Here is a 24244-nt window from a genome sequence, read left to right on the forward strand (position 1 = left end):
GACATTGGTGAGCACTGGTGATCATTGGTGCACTCACAGCGTTGGTGCACACATGACATTGGTGCGCTCACACCGTTGGTGCTCTCTGGTGAGTGTTGCTGCACACATGATATTGGTGCGCTCACGCCGTTGGTGCTCGCTGGTGCTCGTTGCCTGCGGTTTGGAGGTGCCGGGAGCAGGAAGCGCCTCGCGGGCAGCCGCCACCTTCCTGCTGCGCCCCGGAGCCAGCAGAGGCCTCGCGGCTCCCCCGGCCCCGGCACTTCCTCCCCGGGTGCTTCCGCCCGCTGCGCCCCGGGTGCGGCGCCGGTGCCGGCCATGGGCAGGGGCTGATCGCAGCCATGTCGCGGCACAAGGCGAGGCGCAAGGGCGGTGCCCGCGAGCGGGTCTTCGGCTGCGACCTCCTGCAGCTGCTGCAGCGCTCGGGGCAGGACGGTGAGCGCGGGGGCACCGGGGGTGCCGGGGGTGCCGGCTTGGGTCTCACCGCGGTTGCGTCACCGGTGCTCGGGCAGCGCCGCAATCGGGTGCTTCCGGTGAGGCCCCTCTGAGGTTCGGGGGTCCCAGAATGGGCCAGGGGGGCCGGGGATGGGGGTGACGGGGGGTGACGGGGCTGGGCCCTCGCCCCCCAGTGCCGCAGGTGCTGAGGAGCTGCACGGAGTTCGTGGAGCAGCACGGGGTGGTGGATGGGATCTACCGGCTCTCCGGGGTGTCCTCCAACATCCAGCGGCTGCGGTGAGCGGGGCCGGAGGGGATGGGGATGGAGCGGGTGGAGAAAGGATAGAGATGATGGGGAAAGGGTGGAGATGGAGACAAGAGTGGATGGGATGGAGATGACGGAGAAAACGAGGAGATGATGGAGACAGGAAGAGATGGGATGAAGAGGATGGGGACAGGAGTGGATGGGGTGGAGCTGGAGCAGTTGGGATGGAGATGACGGAGAAGGGATGGAGCTGGAGACAAGGGTGGATGGGATGGAGATGATGGAGAAATCATGGAGATGATGGAGACAGGAATAGATGGGATGAAGATGACAGGAACAGTAGCAGATGGGACGGAGCTGGAGCAGTTGGGATGGAGATAAGGGAGAAAGGATGGAGATAAAGGGATGGAGATCAGAGGGAGCCGGGATGGAGCTGGAGACTGGACAGGATCAAACAGGAGGAAGATGGGAATGGGATGGAGATGGGAGCAGGAAGGAGGGAAATGAGGGCACGGGAGCAGGTGGGGTGTTGGTGGGATGAGACAGGGGGAAGCGGGAATGCAGTGGGAGGGCGATGGGGATGGGTCCAGTTCAGGAGCCAACCCAGCTCCATCCCCGTGGCCCGCCCCTCCCATCCCGCAGCCCCGGCTCCAGCCCTTCCCCTCCTTCCTTCTCCCTGTTCAATTCCCGTTTCCTTCCCACTCTCCCACCCCTACCGGCTCCAGGGATTGCACTTTTCCCCTTTCCCCATGCTGGCGCATCCCCTCTACCCGCAATGGCTCCCACACCCCATAGCCCCAGTGTCCCCATCATCCCCTGACCCGCAGTGTCCCCAGCATCCCCTGTACCCGCAGTGCCCCCATCATCCCCTGTACCCGCAGTGTCCCCATCGTCCCCTGTATCCGCAGTGTCCCCATCACCCCCTGTACCCGCAGTGTCCCCATCATCCCCTGACCCGCAGTGTCCCCAGTATCCCCTGTACCTGCAGTGTCCCCATCGTCCCCTGTACCCGCAGTGTCCCCAGCATCCCCTGTACCCGCAGTGTCCCCAGCATCCCCTGCCCCTGCCATGCCCCATCCCCAGCATCCCCCAGTCCCCACCATTCCCAATGCGCCCCCATTCCCACCATCCCCCCCATGCCACCAAGGCCCCCCTTGACCAACCCACCCCATTGCCAGCCCATCGGGGCTGTGCCTGGTCCTCGGCAACCACAACAGCCCTTGGGACACCCCAGCAGAGCCAGAGCGGGGGATCCCGCATCCCCATCCCCATCCCCATTCCCATTCCCATCCCATCGCAGGCAGGAGTTCGAGAGCGAGCGCTGCCCCGACCTGCGCAGGGACGTTTACCTGCAGGACATCCACTGCGTGAGCTCCCTGTGCAAAGCCTATTGCCGGGAGCTGCCCAACCCGCTGCTCACCTACCAGCTCTACCACAAGTTCGCTGTGAGCGCCTGTCCCCAACCCCGTCCCCAGCCCAAGAGGTGGCACTCGGTCACCCCCACACTGGGAGCCGGCGCTCGGTCACCGGCTCCCGGTGCCCATCAGGATGCAGTGGCCATCCAGATGGAGGAAGCTCGCCTGGTGAAGATCAAGGAGGTGCTGAAGGAGCTGCCCGTGCCCCACTACAGGTAAAAGGGGGGGGACAAAGCAGGGAGGGACGCGGTGGCACCCATGGGTGCTGCTGTCCCTGATGCCCCTGGTGCCGCAGGACCCTGGAGTTCCTGATGCGGCACCTCCTGCGCATGGCGGCCCACAGCAGCCGGACCAACATGCACGCCAGGAACCTGGCCATCGTGTGGGCCCCCAACCTGCTGCGGTGAGCGGGGACAGCGCTGGGGACAGGGACAGGGCATGGGGACAGGGGGGTGACCCCAAGGCCGTGACAGGTCCAAGGACATCGAGGCGTCGGGCTTCAACGGCACCGCAGCATTCATGGAGGTGCGCGTCCAGTCCATCGTGGTCGAGTTCATCCTCACCCACGTGGAGCAGCTCTTTGGGGATGCTCCCCTCCAGGGTTCGTCCTATGGGGCAAGGGGGGGGGGGTGGGGGGTGGCCGGGGGGGCCCATTGGCTCCTTAACACCGCATTCTGGTGGCAGCAGCAGCCGAGAGCCCCCGCCGGTCCCTGCTGTTGGCCGGGGGGGGGCAGCCGCCACCGTACCATGTGCCAGCGGCGCTGAGCCAGGGCGATGGCCCCCCCCCGATCCGGCCCTACCACACCATCATCGAGCTCAGCGACCACAGGTGGGAGCCAGTGCCCTATGGGGACACCCGTGTCCTCGTGCACTCCCATGTCCTCGTGCACACGCGTGTCCTGCACTCCCGTGTCTTTGTGCACACCCGTGTCCTCGTGCACTCCCGTGTCCTCATGCACACGCGTCCTTGTGCACTCCTGTGTCCTCATGCACATGTGTGTCCTGCACTCCCATGTCTTTGTGCACACCCATGCCCTTCTGCACACGCATGTCCTCGTGCACATCAGTGACCTCGTGCACTCCCATGTCCTCATGCACACGTGTGTCCTGCACTCCCGTGTCTTTGTGCACAACTGTGTCCTCGTGCACTCCCGTGTCCTCGTGCACACCCATGCCCTCGTGCACACGCGTCCTTGTGCACTCCTGTGTCCTCATGCACACCCATGTCCTCGTGCACTCCCGTGTCCTCGTGCACACGCGTGTCCTCGTGCACACCCGTGTCCTCGTGCACACACATGTCCTCGTGCCCCGGTCCCGCAGGAGGAAGGGCTCCCTCAAGGCCAGGAAGTGGAGATCCATTTTCCACCTCGGCCGCTCCAGCCACGAGGCCAAGCGCAAGGTGAAGGCGCTGGAGGAGAAAGGTGGGGCCCGATGCTGTCGCCAGGAGGAGGGACCCCATGGCTCGGGGACAGGGCCCCACATGCGGGCTCTGGGGACATCTCCGCTCCCCTTCCTCACCCCAGAGGACAAGTGCGGCGCGAGGAGCCTGCGGCCGGCCAAGAGCATGGACTCGCTCAGCGCCGTCCCCTCCACTGGCGATGGTGAGAGGAGGATGCGCCTTGGGGTGGGGATGTGGAGATGGGGTGGGATAGGATGGAGTGGGATGGGATGGGGTGCGATGGGGTGGGGTGCAGTGGGGTGCGGTGGGATGGAATGGGATGGGACAGGAGGGGTGTGATGGGATGGGATGGGGGTGGGACTGGATGGGATGGGGTGGGATGGGAGAGAATGGGACAGGGTGGGATGGGATGGGACGGGTTGGGGTGTGATGAGACGGGATGGGGTGGGACAGGATAGGATGGGGTAGGATGGAACAAGATGGGATGGGATGGGGTAGGACGGGATGGGATGGGGTAGGATGGGGTGTGATGAGATGGGATGGGGGTGGGACTGGATGGAATGGGATGGGGTGGGATGGGTTGGGGTGTGATGGGACGGGATGGGGTAGGATGGGACAGGATGGGATGAGGTGTGATGGGACGGGACGGGATGTGGTGGACGAGCACCCGCAGAGCCCGACCGTGCCGCCCCAGGCGCAGGGGACCCTTGTCCGGAGGAGCCGCACCCGGGGAAGCCGCCGCAGCGCCGGGAAAGCTTCGACTCGTGCCCGGTGCCGCCGGGGCACTGCCGGGAGCCGGGCGAGGGCCGCGAGGAGCCCCCGGAGCAGCCGCAGGGCGACGGCAGCGCCCACTCGGAGCCCAGCACCCCCCGGGCCGGGCGCAGCCGAGCGCAGAAGGGCAGCGGGGTCCACATCTCCATGCCCTTCTTGGTCAGCGTCCCCCCGCACATCACAGCCAACCTGTGCCGCCTGACCCGGGGGCTGCCCTGCCCGGCACTGGGCACCGGCGCCCTCGCCCCGCAGCCGGATGCCGGGGGGGATGCTCCAGAGCCGGTGCCCCCGTCCCCCGCGGCCGGGAGCCGCCTCTCCATGGAGCTCCGCGATTCCTTCGCCTTCCTGGACACCCCCGAGCCCTGGCTGGAGGGCGCCGGGGAGCAGGGGGAGCGGGAGCTGGCGCCGGGCACCGCGGGTGAGGGCGAGGGGCTGGCGGCCAGCGAGGACGGGATGGAGAGCGGGTGCATGAACGTGAGCTGCAGCGCCGGGCTCGGGAATGGGGCGGGAGTGCGGAGGCAGGGGGACAGCCCCTGGGATGGGGGAGACACGGTGCGGATGGAGGGGATTGGGATGGAGAGGATGGGAAGTGGATGGAAGGGACAGGGATGGGATGGACACAGTGGCGACAGAGATGTGATGGAGGGAATGGGAACTGGATGGAAGGGACAGGGATGGGATGCAGGTGGCAGTGACGGGATGGAGGGGATGGGGATGCAAGGGACAGGGTAAACATGGAGGGGATGGGAATTGGATGGAAGGGACAGGGATGGGATGGACACAGTGGGGACAGAGATGTGATGGAGGGAATGGGAACTGGATGGAAGGGACAGGGATGGGATGGACACAGTGGGGACAGAGATGTGATGGAGGGAATGGGAATTGGATGGAAGGGACAGGGATGGGATGGACACAGTGGGGACAAAGGTATGATGGAGGGAATGGGAACTGGATGGGACAGGGAAGAGCATGAGGAGAACAGGGATGGGATAGGAGAGGATGGACACAGCAGGGATGGAAGGGAAGGAATGGGGATGGGATGCAGGTGGCAGTGACGGGATGGAGAGGATGGGGATGCAAGGGACAGGGTAAACATGGAGGAGATGGGAATTGGATGGAGGGGACAGGGATGGGATGGGATGGACACTGCGGATGGAGAGCATAGGGATGGGGCGGAGGGGATACACATGCGATGGAGAGAATGGGAATTGGACGGAAGGGACAGGGATGAGCATGAAGAGAACAGAGATGGGACGGGGCAGGATGGACACATCCTATCCACAGGGATGGAGGGAACAGGGATGGGACGGCCATGGAATGGCTGGGATGGAGAGGAGATAGGAACGGAAGAGACAAGGATGGGCATGGATTGGATGTAACGGGCTGGAAGGGGCAGGGATGTGATGGCGGCGGAAGGGACACGGTGGCATCGTGCTCGGTGTCACCCTCGCCCTGCCCCTGTCTCCGTGTCCCAGCCGGGGGAGCCGCCGGCGGAGCCGCCCTGCAGCTACTTGTCCATCGAGGAGTGCATGGACGAGATGTTCTTCCTGGCGCCCGACGACACCGACTCGGACGAGCTCTTCCTCAGCGCCCACGACGACCTCAGCCCCTTGGCGGCAGCGCCGGAGCCCCCGGGGAGCCCGGTACCGGCCGCAGAGGATGCTCCGGGGGCTGGGGACCGCACTGCGGCACCGGGCACCGGGGGGCACGGAGCCAGAACTGACCCCGGCAGCGGGGCCCGTGCGGGCGCGGGGCCGGGTCCCGACGCCTCGCATGAGGACGTCGAAGAGGCCGTGGGGGAGCCTGGGGCAGGGGAACCGCAACCGGAGGCTCCAGCCCCGCTTCCCTGCGGCGGCAGCGCGGGGCCGGGGCGCCCGGAGCCGCCGGTGCTGCCCGAGCCCGCGGCCGTGCTGCGCTTGGCCACCCGCGCCGCGGCCGTGCTGCAGGCCCGCTCCGTGCCCGTCGTGCCGCCCAAGCCGCACTTCGCCACGGCCCCGCCGGGCCCCGCGGGGCAGGAGGAGGCCGAGGAGGAGGCGGCGGCACCGGAGGGGCCTCCCGTTGCCCCCGGCCCCGCGCTGAGGCGGGCGGGCTGGCGGGCGCGGGGCAGCGCGTCCCTGGACGCGGAGCAGCCGCCGGGCCGGGCCCCGGTGCGCCGGAGCCGGACGTACGGCGGCGGGGAGCCGGGGAGCGCCGGCCCGGCCGCGGCGGAGCCCGGGGGGAGCCGGGCGGGCCCGCGGCGGGCGGTGGGCCCCGGGGCGGAGGGGCAATAAAGGCGCTGGGCTTTCTGTACCGACCGCGGCCTCCTTCAGCACAACATGGCGGCGGCCGCGCCGGCCTCAGGCCGCGGCGGGGGTGCGCGGCCCCGAGGCGCTCCGAGGGCCGGGCCGGGGGGCGGGGGGGGCGGGGAGGGGGGGTCCTCACCGCGCGGGGTCGGCACCGGGAGCCGCGCCGGTTCCCCCGGGCGGGGCGCGGAGCGCAGCGGATGGTGCCCGGCTCCAAGATGGCGCTGCCCTCACCCAAGATGGCGGCGGGGGTGGTGGTGGTGGGGGGGAAGCCGCCGAGCTTCGCCGTGTAAGATGGCGGCCGCGCGCGCTGAGATGGCGCCGTGCCCGGCCCCAAGATGGCGGCGGCGGAGGCGTGAAGGGGGCGGTCACCGGCGCCGCTTCCGCCCGGACCCGCCATGGCGGCGCGGCCGCCCCGTGCGCATGTGCGGGGCTCCATGGCGAGACAAGGGGCCGAGCGCGCGCAGGGCGGCCCGGCGCGGACAGGTACCGGGGGCGGGGGGCGGGGGGCGCCGGGACCGCGCCGGGACCGCGGGGGGGGGGGCGGCGGGGGGGGGGGGGGGCAGGGCCGGGCCGACACCGCCCCCCCCTCCCCCTCCCCGCCGCGGAGCCGCGGGGCCGGTTCCGGCCGCGGGGGTGCGGGGCCCGGCCGAGGCCCAGCGCTGCCGCCGGGGCGCGGCCCCCCCCCGGCTCCGTGCTCCGGGTCCCGCCGCCCCCCCCGGGCCCTGTCAGCCCCCCCCGCGCCCCCCCCGCGCCCCCCCCCGCGCCTGTCACCGCTCCCCCGGCCCTGACACCCGGCTCTGCGCCCGCCGGCGGCTCGGGCCCGACGGGGGGCACCGGGCGCCGGGACCGGGGGGTGCCGCGGGGCTCAACCCGCGGGGGGGGGGGGTCCCGCACCGCGCCCCCCCCCCCCCCCCCACCATTGCGGGACCCCCGCTCCCGGCGCCGCAACCGGGACAAAGGAACCGGGGTCGCGGCGGGGCGGCCCCGGGCCCGGGCACCGGCACCGCAGGGCTGAAGCGGGGCCGGCCCGGAGCAGGCCCCCCCAGGGCACGGGGGGTGCCGGTGGAGCCGGGCCCGGCCCGGTGCCGGTGACAGCGGGAGGAGGAGGAGGATGGGGATGAAGGAGCGGCCCCGGCTGAGCCCCCTCTGCCCCTGCAGGGCTGTGAAGCCGGAGCCTCCTCTGCGTCTGCCCCGCGGATGCCCGTCGGAGCGGAGCGATGAAGGGGTGAGATGGGGCCCGGGGGGGGGCTGTGCATGGGGTGGGACGGGGGGTCCCCAGTAATGGGACGGGGGGCCCTCAATAAGGGGTATGGGGGGATCCCTAGCGATGGGCTTTGGGGTCCTGAGTAATGGGTTATGGGGGATCCTCAGTGCTGAGCTGTGGGGTCCCCAGCAATGGGTTGTGGGGTCCCCAATAATGGGGTGTGGGGATCCCCAGCAATGGGTTGTGGGGTCCCCAATAATGGGTTGTGGGGGATCTCCTCCAGTGGGCTATGGGGTATTCCCAGCGATAGGCTATGGGGGTCCTCAGTAATGGGCTATGAGGGTCCCCAGCAATGGGCTTTGGGGTCCCTGGTGATGGGCTATAGGGTCCTGAGTAATGGATTATGGGGGATCCTCAGTGCTGGGCTGTGGGGTCCCCAACAATGGGCTATGGGGGTTCCCCAGCAATGGGCTGTGGGGTCCCCAATAATGGGTTGTGGGGGATCCCCTCCAGTGGGCTATGGGGGATTCCCAGTGATGGGCTGTCAGGATCCCCAGCAATCAGCTGTGGGGCCCTCAATAACGGCTATGGGGGGATCCCCAGCAATGGGCTTTGGGGTCCTGAGTAATGAATTATGGGGGATCCTCAGTGCTGGGCTGTGGGGTCCCCAACAATGGGCTCTGGGGTCCTCAATAATGGGTTATGGGGGATCCCCAGCAATGGGTTGAAGGAGGTCCCCAGCAATGGGCTATGGGGTCCCTAGTAACGGACTATGGGGGATCCCCAGCAATGGGCTATGGGGGGTCCCCAGCAATGGGCTATGGGGGGTCCCTGACCCGTTGCTCCTCTCCTTGCAGGCAGCAGAAAGCAGCTGAGACGGAAGAGGGAACGGTGCAGATCCAGGAAGGTGAGTGGGGACCCCCTCTGGGGTATGAGGGGGGCTGTGAGGGGGTTTGGGGCTCCTGCTGCCCCGGTTTAGCCCTGGCCGTGCGCAGTTTAGCACCGGTAAGTGGCCGGAGGCATTTAACACCAGGCCCTGTCCTTGTCCCTGAGAGAGGAGGGAGCAGCGCTGAGCCCACCCTCAGCATCACAGGGACCTCTCGCCTTGGCCCTTTCCCTGTCATGGGGCAGAATCATGGAATGATTCGGGATAAAGGGACCTTAAAGCTCCTTCAGCTCCAACCCCTGCCACGGGCAGGGACCCCTTCCACCGGAGCAGCTTGCTCCAGGCCCCTGTGTCCAGCCTGGCCTTGAGCACTGCCGGGGCCGGAGCATCCCCATTCCTCGGATACCCTGTGCCAGTGCCTCCCTAAACCTTCTTCTTGCCTTAAGGTGCAGTGGCCACAGGGGAGGATCCCACCAGCGTCGCCATTGCCAGCATCCAGTCTGCAGCCACCTTCCCCGACCCCAACATCAAGTATGTGTTTCGCACGGAGAACGGTGGCACGCAGGTATGGGCACCAGGAGCACCGGGGGGCAGGCTGGGGGGGGGCCCGGTGGCGCCGGCCGGTCCCTGCAGCCCCGCGCTCTCGGTAGGTGATGTACAGGGTGATCCAAGTGGCTGACGGGCAGCTGGACGGGCAGACGGAGGGCACCAGCGCCATCAGCGGCTACCCCGCCACCCAGTCCATGACACAGGTGGGTGCCGGTGGCGGTGAGCGTGGCGGGGACCGTCTCCGGTGCCCTGTCCCACCGCGGCACCGCTGTGCTCCCCCCGCTGCAGGCCGTCATCCAGGGCGCCTTCACCAGCGAGGATGCGGTGGAGACGGAGGCCACGGCCACTGAGACCCATTACACCTACTTCCCCACCACGGCCGTGGCCGACACCAGCACCTCGGCCGGCGCGGGTACCACGGCCACCGCCGTCGTCACCACGCAGAACTCGGAGGCCCTCCTAGGGCAGCCGACCCCTACGGGTACGGTGCAGGGCATCCGGGGTGGGGGGGTCGTGGCCCGTTTTGGGGTGCTCCTCGCCTCACCCCGTGGTGGTTTGGGTCCTTTAGGGCAGTTCTTTGTGATGATGTCGCCGCAGGAGGTGCTGCAGGGGGGCCCGCAGAGGTCCATCGCCCCCCGTGCCCACCCCTACTCCCCGTGAGTACCGGATCTGCCCCCAGATCCCCCCCGCCCCGATCCTTCCCGGATCCCCCTTCCGCTCCTGGATCCCCTGGCACGTGGCTGGGGGATGCTCCGGTGCTTTCGGAGCGGGCTGGATCACCCCGATCCATCCCCCATGCCGGCATGGGGAGGGCTGGGATGGAGCCGGATCCTCACCGGGATCACCAGGACCGACGCCGCCGGTGTTCCCCCAGGAAGTCGGAGGCACCACGAGCCACCCGGGATGAGAAGCGCCGGGCACAGCACAACGAAGGTACCGGGCAGCGGGATGGGGGGGGAGCATCCATGTCCCATGCGGGATGGTGGGATGCGGTGCGGGAGCACAGCCAGCACTGGGTTACCGCTGCCGGCTCCCAATTCCTGGATGGAAAAGCCCGAAGGAGACACCCCAAAGCTCTTGTTAAAACCTCCTTCGGGGAGCCCCGAGGGCACCCTAAAAGATGCTGATTTGACCCAAAACGGGCCCATTCTGCCACCCCTGGGGACTGGGTCCAGCACAACAGGGGACAGTGACCCCCAGCCCAGGCGGGGGGGGCTGGTTTAGGGATGGGGGGGGTGTCTCAGGGCCCTGCTGCCCCCCAACCCCTCCATGCCCCCGGCAGTGGAGCGCCGGCGCCGGGACAAGATCAACAACTGGATCGTGCAGCTCTCCAAGATCATCCCCGACTGCTCCATGGAGAACACCAAGTCAGGGCAGGTGCGGACCCCCCTCGTCCCCGCGGCGCTGTGGGGCTCGGGGTGGGCTCTGTGGGGTGCCGCTGCCCCCCATTCACCCCATGTATCCCGGTCCTAGAGCAAGGGTGGGATCCTGTCCAAAGCCTGCGACTACATCCAGGAGCTGCGGCAGAGCAACCACCGCCTCTCCGAGGAGCTGCAGGGCCTCGACCAGCTCCAGATGGACAACGAGGTCTTGCGGCAGCAGGTGAGGAGGGGGGGGGGGGACAACGCGGATTTAGGTCCCTTTACCCAATGAGGGTGGGGTGGGGGGGGGTCCATGCTTGTCCTGACCCCCCCCCTTTTCCATGGGTGCCCCCATCCCGGTGCCAGGTTGAGGACCTGAAGAACAAGAACCTGATCCTGCGGGCGCAGCTCCGCCAGCACGGCGTCGAGATCGTCATCAAGAACGACACCCACTGACGGGACAGCGGGGACGGGGGGGGGGGACACGGGGGACACCCCCCCCCCCTGCGACCCACAACTCCCCGCCCCCCCCCTCCAGCACCCCCAAACACCACCCCCCCCCCCCCCCCCCGTGACATGAGGACCCTCCCCTTTGGTTTGTGTTCCCCCCCACCCCCGCCGTGTCCCCCTGTGCCCCCCCCCATAAACTTCATGTGTCCCCAGACCCCCCCGCGCTTCGTGCACACGCTCTCGGCCAGGCGGGCGCCGGCCCCCCCATATCCCCCCCCCCCCAATCTCCCCTCCCCCCCCCAATGCACTGCCTGCCCCCCCCCCCCCCCCCGCCTGCGCCCGTGATGTCCCCGTCCCCCCCCCCCCCATGGGACACCCCCTCCCGGGGTGGTGTTGGGGGTCCCCGGGGTCCGTGTGTGTCCCCCTCCCCCCCCCCCCTTCCCGCTGCGGCTGCCCCGCCCCCACCCCCACCCCTCCCCCCCCGGGGCCAGACGGGTTTTTTTTTAAACTCTGAATTTAACGAAAAAAAAAAACCAACAAAAAAAAAAAAAAAACCAACAAAAAAAAGGCAAAAAATAAATAAAAATAGTGATTTGTTTTTCCAGAGCCCGCGGCTCATTCCCCCCCCCTCCCCCCCCCAGCACCCATCGGAGCCACCCATGGCACCCATGGGAGCCTTGGGCATGGGGGGGACCCCAAATCCCCTCCCCCCCCCCCCGGGATACCGGAAGGCGCTGGAATGGCGGGGGGGGGGCACCGGGAGCCGCTCGGGGTCTGAAGAGGCCGCAGGCCCCGTCGCTATGGCAACGCCCGGGTTTCCCCGCCTGAGGGCCGCGGCGATGGACGCAAGGCGCGCCCATTGGCTAGAAGTTAAAGAGCGCTCTTTGATTGGCCAGCAGGCTTTGCTCCGCCCAATCCTTTTTCACACCTGTCTCCAGCGCGGCCTCTTGGCCCTAGCCAATCGCATCAGCGCTGTGGGGCGGAGCCTGCCCATCATTGGTTGTGGGGCGCGTCCCCTCTTGACTCTGACAGGCGGCGTAGCCAATGGCTCATGGCTGAGGGGCGGGGCTCCGCAGCACCTGGTGGAGGGGCGGCACCCGGTTGGTCCAGCCCCTCGGGGGGGGGCGGGGCCCACCTGGGCGGGGCGGGGCCGCACCTGGCGCGGGCGCGGCGGCGGCGATGGCTGGAGCGGCGCGGGGCGGCCCCGGGCCCTGGCTCCTGCTCCTCGGGGCGGCCGGTGAGTGCCGGGGGGGGCAGGGGGTGCCCGGACCACGGCCCCGGGGCTCCGGTACCGGGGGTATGGGGGGGGGCCCGGTACCGGGGGTATGGTGGGGGGGGCCCGGTACCGGGGGTTCGGGACACACGGGCGCGTTCCGGGCTCCGGTGCTACCGGACACCGCCATAACGGGCTCTTGGTGACCCTGCGGAGCCCTCCCGCCCCGGTGGAGCCCCGTTAGGGCTCGGCGGCACCGCCCCGTTGTTTGCGGTTTGTGGTTGGTTTTATGGGAGATAAAGAACTTGGTCACCGGTCACCCCGGGGGGGGGGCACCGGGTAAAGCCCCAAAGGAGCCGGGTGAGGGCTGAGCCGGTGCCGCTCCCAGCGACACGTGGGGGCTCGGGATACCGGCGGGTTCGGGGTGTTGCGGGTACCGGGGGTTCTCTGTACTGGGGGTACCGGGGGGCTCGCTGTACTGGGGGGTATCACGGGTACCGGGGGGTTCGGGGTATCGGGAGTATCGCGGGTACCGGGGGTTCTCTGTACCGGGGGTACCGGGGTACGGGGGTTCAGGGTATCACGGTACCGGATAATTGAGGTTATTGGGGTTCCCGGGGGCTCGGGGGCTCGAGTTTTCTGTGCACCGGGGGATTCGCGGTACCGGGGTTTCGGGGTATCGCAATACCGGATAATTGAGGTTATTGGGGTACCGGCGTTTCGGGGTGTCGCGATACCGGATGGTTCTGGGTATCACGGTACCGGCGCATTCAGGTTATCGCGGAACCGGGGGATCAGGGTCTCTGGGTACCGGGGGCATGGGGGTACCGAGCTCCTTGGTGGAGCCCGTACCGGAGGGTGTGGATCCGGCCGCACTTCCCGGGGCCGGAAAGCCGGCGCGGACAAACATCCCGGCCGGGGCCGGGGCTCTTCCTGGTGCCGCCGGTGCGGGGGGGTCCCGGGGCCGGGTCCCTTCGGGCGGTATCGGGGCCGCGGCTCCAAAGGCCGCAGTTTCGGGGTGCGGGGCCGTGGCCTCGGTGCCTTTTCCTGCCCTTTTGTACGGGAGCGATCCCGGAGCCGCTCGGGATTAACCCGATGGCGGCCGCGGTGGAGCCGGCGGTGATCGCATGGGATGGCCCCTGCCTGCTGCTTGTGCCCCGAATCCACCTGAATTCACCCCAAATCCTTCCCCTCCTCCCTGGGCCGCGCTTCCAGACTTTTCCATGCCGGACGGCCGATGGCATTCCCTTGTGTTGAGAAGCGCTTTATGCTTGGGGACACCAAACACCCATTTCCTCCTTGTTTCACCCCAAAATCACTCTTCCTGCCCGGTTTCGGGGTGATTTAGGGACCCGGGCACCCTCGGTGCCCGTTCCCGGTGGCCGCGGGGAGGGGCAGGGGCCACGCGTGCCCAGGCGTGTCCGTGTCCGAGTGCCCCGAAACCGGGCAGGGCCGCGCCGCACCCGGAGCAGCCGGACGGGATTTTCCAGCTCCGGAGCCCGTGTCCCAGCGGGTGTTGGTGTCACCCGGCCCCGGTGACCGGCACCGCCGCCTCGGGGCCCCGCTCACCTCCCTGACCCCTTCCTGCTCCCTGCATCCCGCTGGATGCCGGAGCCGGGTCCTTGTCCCTCCGCAGTGTCGCTGGTGGGAGCCCAGGTCACCTACGAGACCAAAGAAGTGCCTGAGAACGAGCGTGAGTGCCCCCATCCCGTTATCCCATCGGAGGGCCGGGGGTTCCCGGTGCCGCTCCGGTGGCACCGGTCGGCAGCGCCTCTCTTCCCCCCCCCCCCCCGGTAGCCGCCGAGATTCCCTGTGCCGCCTATGAGTTCGGATTGAAGAACCCCCGCATCGAGTGGAAGTTCCAGAAGGGATCCTCGCTCGTGCTCTTCTACTACGAGGGGGTACTGACGGGTACGTCTATGTGGGGCACCGCCCCCCCCCCGGCTTTTCCCTGTGTCCATCCAGACCCATTCCCAGCGCCATTCCCTCTCTTCCAGAGCCGTACAAGAACCGGATCCGTTTCTCCCCCAACAACATCGTCTTCCTCACGGTGACGCGGGCGGACACAGGGAAGTACATCTGCGAGGTGGTGGGGGACGGCAGCAAGATCGCCAAGTCCGAGGTGAACCTCATTGTCCAAGGTGCGCCCATGCCCCCATCCTGGCTCATCCCTGTCCCCGCTATGGTGTGGGGCCGGTGCTGAGCCCCCCCCGCACCGCGCTCCCCAGTGCCGCCCTCCAAGCCCACGGCCCATGTCCCCACCTCGGCCACCATCGGCAGCAGGATCGTGCTGCGCTGCACCGAGACGGACGGCTCGCCCCCCCCCACCTTCCGCTGGTACAAGGATGGGATGCTGCTTCCCTCCGATCCCAAATCCAGCCCCAGCTTCCGGAATTCCTCCTACAGCCTGGACACCGCCACGGGCGAGCTGGTGAGTTGCCGGGGGGGGGGGCGGCTCTGAACAAGGGGATCCCCTCCCTGGTTCCCTGCATCCTGCTCTCACATCCCGGCTCCCATCCAGGTTTTCCAGCCCCTCGGCAGCTCCGACAGCGGTGACTATTCCTGCGAGGCCAGCAACAATGTAGGATCCCCCCAGAGATCTGATGCTATCCATATGGAAGCCAGTAAGGAACAGCCGCAGGTCTGGGGGGGCACCATCACTCCATTGCCGTTAATGGCCTCCAATGAGTGTTAACGATCCCGTTGGCATTCCCGAGAGCCTGGTTTGATGACAGGAAAAGGGGAAAACTGCCCCTGGGGACACCCAAAGCTGGATTCAGCTGCTGGATCTACCCAGATCCAGGTCGGATCCTGGCCCCGGCTGGTGCTGGGCTCATGCTGAGGCCGCTCCTGCCTCTCTTCCCGGTTTTCCACACCGGGATCCGACCACTCTCAACCATCCCGATCCCTCCTTCCCTTTGCCAGGTGAGGTCAACGTCGGCGGCATCGTGGCCGCTGTCGTGGTGCTGCTGATGGTGCTGGCGCTCGTGGCCTTCGGCGTCTGGTTTGCCTACAGCCGGGGCTTCTTCAGCAGTGAGTCCAGGGCCCCGCGTCCCCCATGTCCCCCCCGCCATGTCCCTGTGTGTCCCCCCCATGATGTCCCCCCCTAACTCCAGCTCTTTCTTCTATTCCAGAGAGAAAAGAGTAAGTGAAGCCGCTGCTGCCTCCTCGTCTGCTCCCACCGGGCTTGGGAAGCTCCTCGGGAGGCACTGGATGCTGGGGGGGGGGCACGGGGGGGTCTGGTCCCTGTCCCATCTCCCCCTTCCCTCCTCTTCCTGCAGCAGCTCCAGCAAGAAGGTGATTTACAGCCAACCCTCGCACCGCAGCCAGGTGAGGGGCAGCACGGGGCCAGCCCTGGGCCCTGTCCCCATTCCCTATCCCCACCATTCCCTGTCCCCGTTCCCTATCCCCGCCATTCCCTGTCCCCGTTCCCTATCCCCGCCATTCCCTGTCCCCATCCCTGGTGTAGTGGTTTAAGCCCAGCTGGTAACTTAGAACCACGCATTTCCCATTATTCCCTGTCCCCGGTGTTCCCTGCCCACGTGCTCGGCATTCCCCATCCCTATTCCCACCATTCCTTGTCCCTGTTGTTCCCTGTCTCCAACCCTAGCATTCCCTGTCTCCAGGGTTCCCTGTCCCCATCCCTGCCATTCCCCATCCCTATCCCCACCATTCCCTATCCCTCTTGTTCCCTGTCTCCAACCCTGGCATTCCCCATCCTCCTCCTTGGTATTCTCTCTCCCCATCCCCTTCATTCCCTGTCCTCAACCCCACTGTTCCCTGTCCCCATCCCTGGCATTCCCTGACCCCCCACCATTCCCCACCCCCAGCATTCCTGTTCCCAGTATTCTCCATCTTCCCCATCCCCAGCGTTCTCCATCCCTGGTGTTCCTGTTCCCCATCCCTGACATTCCCTATCCGCATCCTTGGTGTTCTCTCTCCCCATCCCCTTCATTCCCCATTCTCAACCCCACTGTTCCCTGTCCCCATCCCCTGCATTCCCTGACCCCAGCATTCCCTATTCCCAGTATTCCCCATCTTCCCCATCCCTGGCGTTCCCCCTCCCTGGCATTCCCCATCCAGCAAACCCAGCTGGACCAGTTGGGTGCCCCTGTCCCCCAGCACCACCGATGTGTCCCCCCCCCGTCCCCATAGGGAGAGTTCAAGCAGACGTCGTCCTTCCTGGTGTGACCCCCCCGCTGCGGCTCTCCCGGTGTCCCCTCCGCCGGGATTTCACCGCTCCTCGGGATGCTGCAGCTTCACCCGGTGCCTTCGGGGCGGCTCCACACGGATTTGGGGGGGGGGGGTTGGTTTTGTGTCCCCCACTTTGTCCCCTCCCCTGTGGGGACATCGCCACATCCCCTGCTTGGGGACAGGGCTGGGGGGGGGGTTGATGTGACCCCCCCCAAGTGGTTGGGGGTGGGAATGTGCCCCCCCCCCACTGCTCCCAGTTACCCCCTTGCACGGGGGGGGGCTGGAAATAAACCAAACCTGTGTCCTTGGACTGGGGCCTGTCCCTGGGGGGGGGGGCACAGGGGGCAGCTCTGCCCCCCCCGCATTGCTTAATGGGGGGGGGACATGGGGACACACAGGCCCGTCCCCACCATCAACACAGCCTTTATTTAGTAACCGCTTTGCCTTTGCCCCCCCAGTGGAGGCTGAGCCCCCCCCCAGGGCGGTTGGGGCCCGTTGGGGGGGGCCCTTCCCACCCCCCCGGTTAGTGGCTCTCTCTATACACGTATATGGGGCCAGGGGGGCCGCGCGTTAATAGCAGAGCTCTACGTTAGCAGCGGGGGGGGGACACGCATCCGATTATCGGTGACCCCCCCCAGGTGTGACCCCCCCCACCATGTCCCCCAGGGCAGCATCTCCCTGCAGGGCCGTGTCCTGCAATGGGGCTGGGGGCTCGGGGAGGGGGGGGGCGGCAGGGGCAGGCTGGGACGGGGATGGGAACAGGAGCACCCATGGGAGGGAAACAGCCTTGGCGGGGGGGACAGGGAAGGGCTGGGGGCACCCACAGGGTCGGGGGCACCACGAGAGGCTGGTGTCACCGTAAGGGATTGGTGGCATCTCCAATGCTGGTGGCATCTACAGGGTTGGTGTCACCCTAAGGGGTTGGTGGCATCTCCAGTGCTGGTGGCACCCCTGGAGTCGGTGGTGCCTCCAGGACCAGAGACCCCTCCAGGCACTGGTGGCACCACAAGGGCCGGTGGCACCTACGGGCTTGGTGTCGTTACAAGGGCTGGGGATGCTTCCGGGACCGGTGGCACCTCCAGAGCTTGGTGGCACCACAAGGGCCGGTGGCCTCTGTGGGCAATGGTGGCACCTCCAGGACCAGGGGCACCTCCAGGAGCGGGTGGCAACCCCACTCCCGGTGCCCCCCCCCCATGCCCGGTGCCACCCCGCGGCGCGCTCAGACGTTGCTGATGCGCACGCTGAGCGCTGCTCCCTCCCGCTCCCGCTCGGCCGCTTCCCGCAGGGATTCCTCCAGCTTCACCTTCTCCGGGTCTCCGAAGCGCGGGGGCTCGCGGGGGCCGCGCGGCACCGGCGCCTCCACCACGCGGTCGAAGAGGCTGAAGTCGGCCACGTACTTGCCGCTGGCCGAGAGCGAGATGGCCGGGGTGAACTCGTAGCCCCAGAGGATCTCCTCGGGCAGGTAGGAGGTGCGGACCTGGCACGTGGCGCTGGTGGACTCCACGGTGCCGCTGAGGATCACCACCAGCTCGAAGTCGCCTTCGCCCGGGCGCAGCGCCACGTCCCGCAAGGGGCTGCCCTCGTCCAGCACGTGGTAGAAGGTGAGGGGCAGGATGAGGAAGGGGCTGTCCGAGGACGTGTCCACCTGGAAGTCCACGTTGAGCTGGTTGAGGTGGACGCTCTCGCCCTCCTTGGTGAGGTGGGTCTGGAGGAGCTTGCCCGTCACTTGGCAGCCGATGAGGAGGCTCTTGCGCATGTTGGCCACGCGGATCATGAGGCAGGTCTTGCCGTCGTGCTGGGCCACCACGGCGTTCTGGCTGAACCGGATGGTCTCGGCGCGTTTCTTGGGCCGGGCGATCTTGGCCAGGAAGGTGCCGGTGATGAAGATCTCCATGATGGTGGTGAGGACGAGCTGGGTGATGAGCAGCACGATGGCCAGCGGGCACTCCTCGCTGATGTACCGGAACCCGTAGCCGATGGTGGTCTGGGACTCGAGGGAGAAGAGGAAGGCGCCGGTGAGCGTGTGCACCTGCATCACGCACGGCGTGTGGTTGGCCGGCGGCTCGAACTCCAGCAGGTCCCCGTGGGCCACGGCCACCAGGTACCACACGACGCCGAAGGCGAACCAGGTGCCGGCGAAGGTGGCGGAGAAGAGGATGAGCTTGTAGCGCCATTGCATGTCGATGAAGGTGGTCCACAGGTCCTTGAGGTACAGGAAGCGCTTGTCGGCGATGTGCTCCATGCGCACGTTGCTGCGGCCGTCCTTGGTCATGACGCGGCGCCGGCGCAGCCCCGCGCCCATGAGCGGGCGGCTCTCGGTCTGCGTGGTCTGGCTGTAGAACACCTTGGTGGAGGACGTCATCTGCAAGAGGGGACGGGACGTGAGGATGGGCGAGGGGATGATGGGTGGAGAGGGGTGGGTAAGACACATGGAGGAGGTAGAGGATGGATGGAGAAGAGGAATGGGTGAATGGATGGAAGGAATGGCTGGGAAGATGGGATGGAGAAGGATGGGTGGATGGATGGAGAAGGATGGATAAGACTGACATACGGAAGAGGTAGAGGATGGATGGAGAAGAGGAATGGGTGAATAGATGGAAGGAATGGCTGTGAAGATGGGATGGAGAAGGATGGGTGGATGGATGGAGAACTTGACAGCTGGAGAAAATAGAATAAGAGAGAGAAGATGGATGGAGAAGGATGGATAGAGAAGAGGAATGGGTGGGTGGGTGGTGAAGATGGATGGATGGATGAATGGATGATGGATGGATGGATGGAGAGAAGCAACAGCTGGGAAGGGCGTGACAAAGGATGGAGGGATGAGGTAAATGAGGGATGGGTGGAAGTGGGATGGAAAAAGAGATGGAGAAGGATAGATGGATGGAGAAAGTAGATGGAGAAGATAGAGGGCGGATGGAGAAGGTGGATGGGGAAAACAGATGGGAGAAGATAGAGGATGGATGAAGAGGACTGGGTGGGTGGAGAGATGGCATGGCTGGAAAGAGGGATGGGGAAGGATGGATGGGTAAGACTTGACAGATGGAGAAGATAGAGGGGACGGATGGACCCATCCCTGTGCGTGTCCCTGTCCGCCCTCCATCCCCAGGCGCTCCCATCCCTCATCGTCCCCATCCCTCCATGCACCTGCCCATCCACCCGTGTGTCCATCCCGCTCCCAACTCCTCCCGCATCCCGGCAGCTCCCCGCATCCCACCCCATCCCATGGGGGGTCCGCGGCGCCCTGCCCGGCCGGGAGGAAGAGGAAGGGGGATGAATGGCGGTGCCAAACGGCTGGTGGCGGCGCCAGGCGCGTTTCCGTCCCCGTTGTCCGCGGCCGGGCCGCGGGCACAGAAGGGGCCTTTCAGCCCCCGCCAGCCTTTGGCCTCGCACCGTTTCCGCCGCGGCACCGAGCCGGGGACACGGGGACGTGGTGGCACCGGGGGGGGGGGGGTGGTGCGCAGCTCCTTGGAGCCGGGACACGGAGCTGGTGCCGGTGGCACCGTCCCGGCTGTGGCACATCCCGCCTGGCACCGGGCCCTGCCTGGGGGACACCGGGGACACGGTGCCCCCTCCCCACAGACACCGTGAGCCCGGTGCCGCCGGGTGCCCAAAGCTCTGCCCATGCCAGGCAGCGACGGGCACCGGCGCATCCTGGGGTGGGGGCTCTGCACCCCAAAGTCCTTCTGCTCCTCTGGGCTCCCTTTGCTGTCTTCTATGGGGCAAAATAGACACCTCCTATGGGGTCCCTGCATCCCACCTTGGGTCCTGCATCCTCTATGGGGTCTCTGCACCCTCTTTGAGGTCCCTGCATCCTCTATGGGGTCCCTGCACCCTCTTTGGGGTCCCTGCATCCCACTTTAGATTCTGCACCCTCTATGGGGTTCCTGCACCCTCTTTGAGGTCCCTGCTTCCTCTATGGGGTCCCTGCACCCTCTTTGGAGTCCCTGCTTCCCACCTTGGGTCCTGCACCCTCTATGGGGTCCCTGCACCCTCTTTGAGGTCCCTGCATCCTCTGTGGGGTCCCTGCACCCTCTTTGGAGTCCCTGCTTCCTCTATGGGGTCCCTGCACCCTCTTTGAGGTCCCTGCTTCCTCTATGGGGTCCCTGCACCTTCTATGGGGTCCCTGCACCCTCTTTGAGGTCCCTGCATCCCACTTTGGAGCTTTTCCACCCCCCAGCCTCCACCTTTGGGGTTTCTTCACCCCCCCCCCCACATTATCCCCCGCACCCCTCTCTGTGCCCCCCCCCCCCCGCCCCCTTCGGTGTCCCCTCGCTGTCGGGGTCACTGCAGCCCCGCTGCCCCCGGCCAGGCTCCCGTGCTGGACACGGGTTGTGACAAGCTGCAGCTTGTTCCCGGCGCGGGGACGGTGCCCGCGGGCACGGCCACAACCGGGCCGGTCACTGGTGACCACTCTGCGGTTACCCATTAACCGAGGGCCCCTGGCTCGGTGTCCCCCCGGCGACACCGGCGCGGACGTGGGGGGCCCGGCCCCACCTGGGGGGTCCAATGTGGGCCTCGGGGACACGTCCCCCCCCCCCCCACCGCGTCCCGTTGGCACCAGCACCATGGGCACCATGCCCGTGCCCGCGCGGTGCCAACCGCATCGGCTCCCGGCCAGCACCGGCCCCATCCCAAACTGGGGCGCTGAGCACTGGTGGCACTGGGGAGAGTGGGGATGGGACCCCCATAGACCCAACATTGGGGGGGGATCAAGGTGGTGGTTGTGGGGGGATCCCGGTGTGGGGCAGGTCCTGTTTGGGGGGGGTGGGGGGGGATGTGGGGCGGCAGCGCATGGGGGGGGATGGGGACGGGGACAGTGGGGCCATTGTGTGCCCCGGCCAAGAGGCCTCAATGGAGCTGGCGGGGCACAAAGGAGCTTTGAGGAGGCTCCTGGTTAACATGCAGGGCCCGCGCCCCCCGCTGCCACCCCCCGCGCCCCCCCCGGCATCCTCCTCATCCTCCTCATCCTCACCACTGTGGGGCTGCAGACGGGACCCCCCGGACACGCTATGGGGGGCAGCACCCACAGCCCTGGCTATGGGGGCGATGGGACCTGTCCACCCCCCCCCCAGCATCGGGTGACCCCAAAGTGGTGATTTGGGGGCGCCCATCGCTGGGGCAGGACAGGGACAACGTCTCCCGAGGGGTCTCCCGTGGGACCCCGCGGCGCCGGCGCTGCGATGGGGCCGATAAGGGTGGCGGGGCCCCACGGCTCAGCCCTTGTAGCCATCGGAGAAGCTGCTCCTGGCACCAGCACCGGTGACCGCGGCCCCATGGAGCACCGGCCCGGTTAAACCGGCCCCGCTAACCCAGAACTGGGTTAAACCACAGCCCGGTTGAACCACAGCCTGGTTAACCCGTACCCGGCACAACCCACACTGGGATAACCCACACTGGGATAACCCCACACTGGGATAACCCCACACTGGGATAACCCCACACTGGGATAACCCACACTGGGATAACCCCACACTGGGATAACCCACACTGGGATAACCCCACACTGGGATAACCCACACTGGGATAAACCCACACTGGGATAAACCCACACTGGGATAACCCACACTGGGATAAACCCACACTGGGATAACCCCACACTGGGATAACCCACACTGGGATAACCCACACTGGGATAAACCCACACTGGGATAACCCACACCAGAACAACCCATATCTGGGATAACCTATATCTGGGATAGCACAAACCAGGAGAACCCACACTGGGATAACCCACATCCAGGATAACCCACACAAGGGATAACCCATAACCTGGGTAACCTATATCTGGGATAACCCACATCCAGCATAACCCACACGTGGGATAACCTACAACCTGGGTAACCCACATCCAAGATAACCCACACTGGGATAACCCAAACCAGGATAACCCACACCAGGGATACCCACACCCAGACAACCACATCCAGGATAACCCACGTAGGGGATAACCTGGGTAACCCACAGCCCGGATAACCCACACTGGGATAACCCAAGTCCCATCCCAGGGGACCCTCCAGCCCAACGGGGGGATGAACCCCACCCAGCACCAGGGTCCCGTCCCGGGGCCTCAGGCCTCACGCTGGAATGTGGGGACATCCCAAGGGTTGGGTGGGCACGGCCAGAGGGGGCTGTGACCCCCATCTGCAGGGAGGAGGGACGTGGGGATATGGGGTAGGGAGACATGGGGATGTGGGACATGGGGATACGGAGATACGTGACACACAGACACAGGGACATGGGGATATGGGGACATAGGGATACAGGGCATGAGAACACGGGGATATAGGACATGGGGATATGGAGGTACATGACAGACACAGGGGCATGAGGGCATGGGGACATGGGGACATAGGGATACAGGATATGGGGACATAGGGATACCTGGCCTTGGGGATGTGCAGAATGGGAATATGGGGATACAGGGACAGGGGGTACAGTGGGGACACAGGGATGTGGGGCCGCAGGGATGTGGTGACACTGGATTGTGGGGGTGTACGGGGTAAGGGACATGGACACGGAGGGGTTGGGACACGGGGATGTGGGGGACGGGGATGCAGCCCCTGTAGGGGCCACGGGCTGCAGGGTGACGGGGACAGGGAGCACACGGGACAGGGGTGACGGCACCGGCACCGGCACCGCTCCCGGGGCCCCCGCCGGTGCCCGCAGCCCTCGGGGTGCCCGGGGGGGGCACACGCATGGGGGGACCCCCCCCCCCCCGTCCTTACCTTGCTCGGGGACGGCCCCAGGCTCCGGGGTCCGGCCGCGCTCAGCCGCCGCCGCCGCCTCCCCCCATGGGCTTTATGGCTCGGCGGGGCCGGCGGCGGGACGGGCCCCCCCGGGCGGGCACCGGCGGCGGGGGGGGGGGGCCGGACGGGGGGGGGGGGCCGGGGAGGAGCTGTCGGGGGCGGGCCGGGGGTTAATGGGGTGGAAAAGGAGCCGGTCACGTTACCGGGGGGGGGACGGGACGGGAGCGGGGGGACCCGCCCGCACCCAGCGGCACCGGCAGCGCCGGCGGCACCGGGGGAGGGGGGGGGGGTCACGGCGGCGGCACCGGGGGGGTCACGGCAGCACCACGGGGGGGGGGGGCGGTCCGTGGGTCCGTGGCCCCGCACAAGGCCCCGCTGTTCCCGGGCCGGTCACAAAGCGCCATTGTCAGCCCCGGGGGGGGGGGGCAAAGGGACGGGACCAGGGAGGGTCCGGGGGGGGGGGACACGACTGGGGCTGAGCACCTATGGGGGTTGGCTACCGAGCACCGAGCCCTGGCGAGTGATGGGGGTCACGGAGAGTGATGGGGGTCAGGGCCGGTGATGGGGGGGGTCAGGGCCAGTGAAGGGGGGGTCAGGGCTGGTGATGGGGGGGTCAGGGCCAGTGAAGGGGGGGTCAGGGCCAGTGATGGGGGGGGTCAGGGCCAGTGAAGGGGGGGTCAGGGCCAGTGATGGGGGGGGTCAGGGCCGGTGATGGGGGGCTCAGGGCCAGTGATGGGGGGCTCAGGGCCAGTGATGGGGGGGGTCAGGGCCGGTGATGGGGGGGGTCAGGGCCAGTGAAGGGGGGGTCAGGGCCAGTGACGGGGGGTTCAGGGCCGGTGATGAGGGTCAGGGCCGGTGACGGGGTCAGGGCCGGTGCGGGGGTCCCGGTGTCACACTCGGGTGAACTCACACTGGGGGGGGGCGGGGCCGCGGGGGGGGCGGGGCGGCCGCTGCTCGGTATTTTTAGCCGCGCGCTCCCGGTTCCCCGGCAACGGCGGCGGAGCGGGGGGGGGGGGGGGCGTTCCCGTTGGGGGGCGTTTGTTAACGTCGGGGGGTGCTCGTTACCGTTGGGGG

At 67.3% G+C, this 24244-nt stretch overlaps 4 protein-coding genes across 10 annotated transcripts; 3 read left to right on the top strand and 1 right to left on the bottom strand.

Moving 5' to 3' along the window:
- Window positions 1–129: 129 nt before the first annotated feature.
- Window positions 130–6576, top strand: ARHGAP30 (Rho GTPase activating protein 30). Of its 3 annotated transcripts, none has more exons than XM_065664471.1 (11): window positions 130–432; window positions 627–729; window positions 1998–2142; window positions 2245–2327; window positions 2408–2515; window positions 2586–2713; window positions 2800–2941; window positions 3433–3533; window positions 3636–3713; window positions 4206–4756; window positions 5758–6576. In XM_065664471.1, the coding sequence occupies exons 1-11, from the start codon at window positions 339–341 to the stop codon at window positions 6550–6552; spliced, it is 2328 nt and encodes a 775-aa protein (XP_065520543.1). In that variant the 5' UTR covers window positions 130–338; the 3' UTR covers window positions 6553–6576. The 3 variants fall into 3 exon arrangements, with proteins under 3 accessions (XP_065520543.1, XP_065520544.1, XP_065520545.1); XM_065664472.1 differs by having other exon boundaries at window positions 170–432; window positions 2797–2941; XM_065664473.1 differs by having other exon boundaries at window positions 353–432; window positions 635–729; window positions 2797–2941.
- Window positions 6577–6942: 366 nt separating this feature from the next.
- USF1 (upstream transcription factor 1) lies at window positions 6943–11551 on the top strand. Of its 4 annotated transcripts, none has more exons than XM_065664479.1 (11): window positions 6943–7050; window positions 7726–7792; window positions 8629–8678; window positions 9104–9222; window positions 9308–9409; window positions 9495–9687; window positions 9775–9862; window positions 10018–10139; window positions 10489–10583; window positions 10680–10808; window positions 10934–11551. In XM_065664479.1, exons 2-11 carry the CDS (start codon window positions 7785–7787, stop codon window positions 11021–11023), a joined length of 996 nt encoding a protein of 331 aa, XP_065520551.1. In that variant the 5' UTR covers window positions 6943–7050; window positions 7726–7784; the 3' UTR covers window positions 11024–11551. The 4 variants fall into 4 exon arrangements, with proteins under 4 accessions (XP_065520551.1, XP_065520552.1, XP_065520553.1 ...); XM_065664480.1 differs by having other exon boundaries at window positions 9110–9222; XM_065664481.1 differs by having other exon boundaries at window positions 10081–10139; window positions 10934–11549.
- Window positions 11552–12134: 583 nt separating this feature from the next.
- Window positions 12135–16734, top strand: F11R (F11 receptor). Of its 2 annotated transcripts, XM_065664476.1 has the most exons (10): window positions 12135–12254; window positions 13867–13923; window positions 14028–14141; window positions 14228–14371; window positions 14459–14661; window positions 14752–14854; window positions 15156–15260; window positions 15365–15374; window positions 15512–15560; window positions 16386–16734. In XM_065664476.1, the coding sequence occupies exons 1-10, from the start codon at window positions 12197–12199 to the stop codon at window positions 16419–16421; spliced, it is 879 nt and encodes a 292-aa protein (XP_065520548.1). In that variant the 5' UTR covers window positions 12135–12196; the 3' UTR covers window positions 16422–16734. The 2 variants fall into 2 exon arrangements, with proteins under 2 accessions (XP_065520548.1, XP_065520547.1); XM_065664475.1 differs by lacking the exons at window positions 15512–15560; window positions 16386–16734 and having other exon boundaries at window positions 12136–12254; window positions 15156–15263; window positions 15365–15393.
- On the bottom strand, window positions 16727–23283 carry KCNJ10 (potassium inwardly rectifying channel subfamily J member 10). Its single transcript, XM_065664474.1, has 2 exons — window positions 23150–23283; window positions 16727–18786 (listed from the first exon to the last, which is right to left on the bottom strand). Exon 2 carries the CDS (start codon window positions 18784–18786, stop codon window positions 17644–17646), a length of 1143 nt encoding a protein of 380 aa, XP_065520546.1. The 5' UTR covers window positions 23150–23283; the 3' UTR covers window positions 16727–17643.
- Between the last annotated feature and the right edge of the window lie 961 nt (window positions 23284–24244).

The sequence above is a fragment of the Lathamus discolor genome, unplaced genomic scaffold (genome assembly GCF_037157495.1).
Source record: "Lathamus discolor isolate bLatDis1 unplaced genomic scaffold, bLatDis1.hap1 Scaffold_200, whole genome shotgun sequence".
Taxonomy (NCBI): Eukaryota; Metazoa; Chordata; class Aves; order Psittaciformes; family Psittacidae; genus Lathamus; species Lathamus discolor.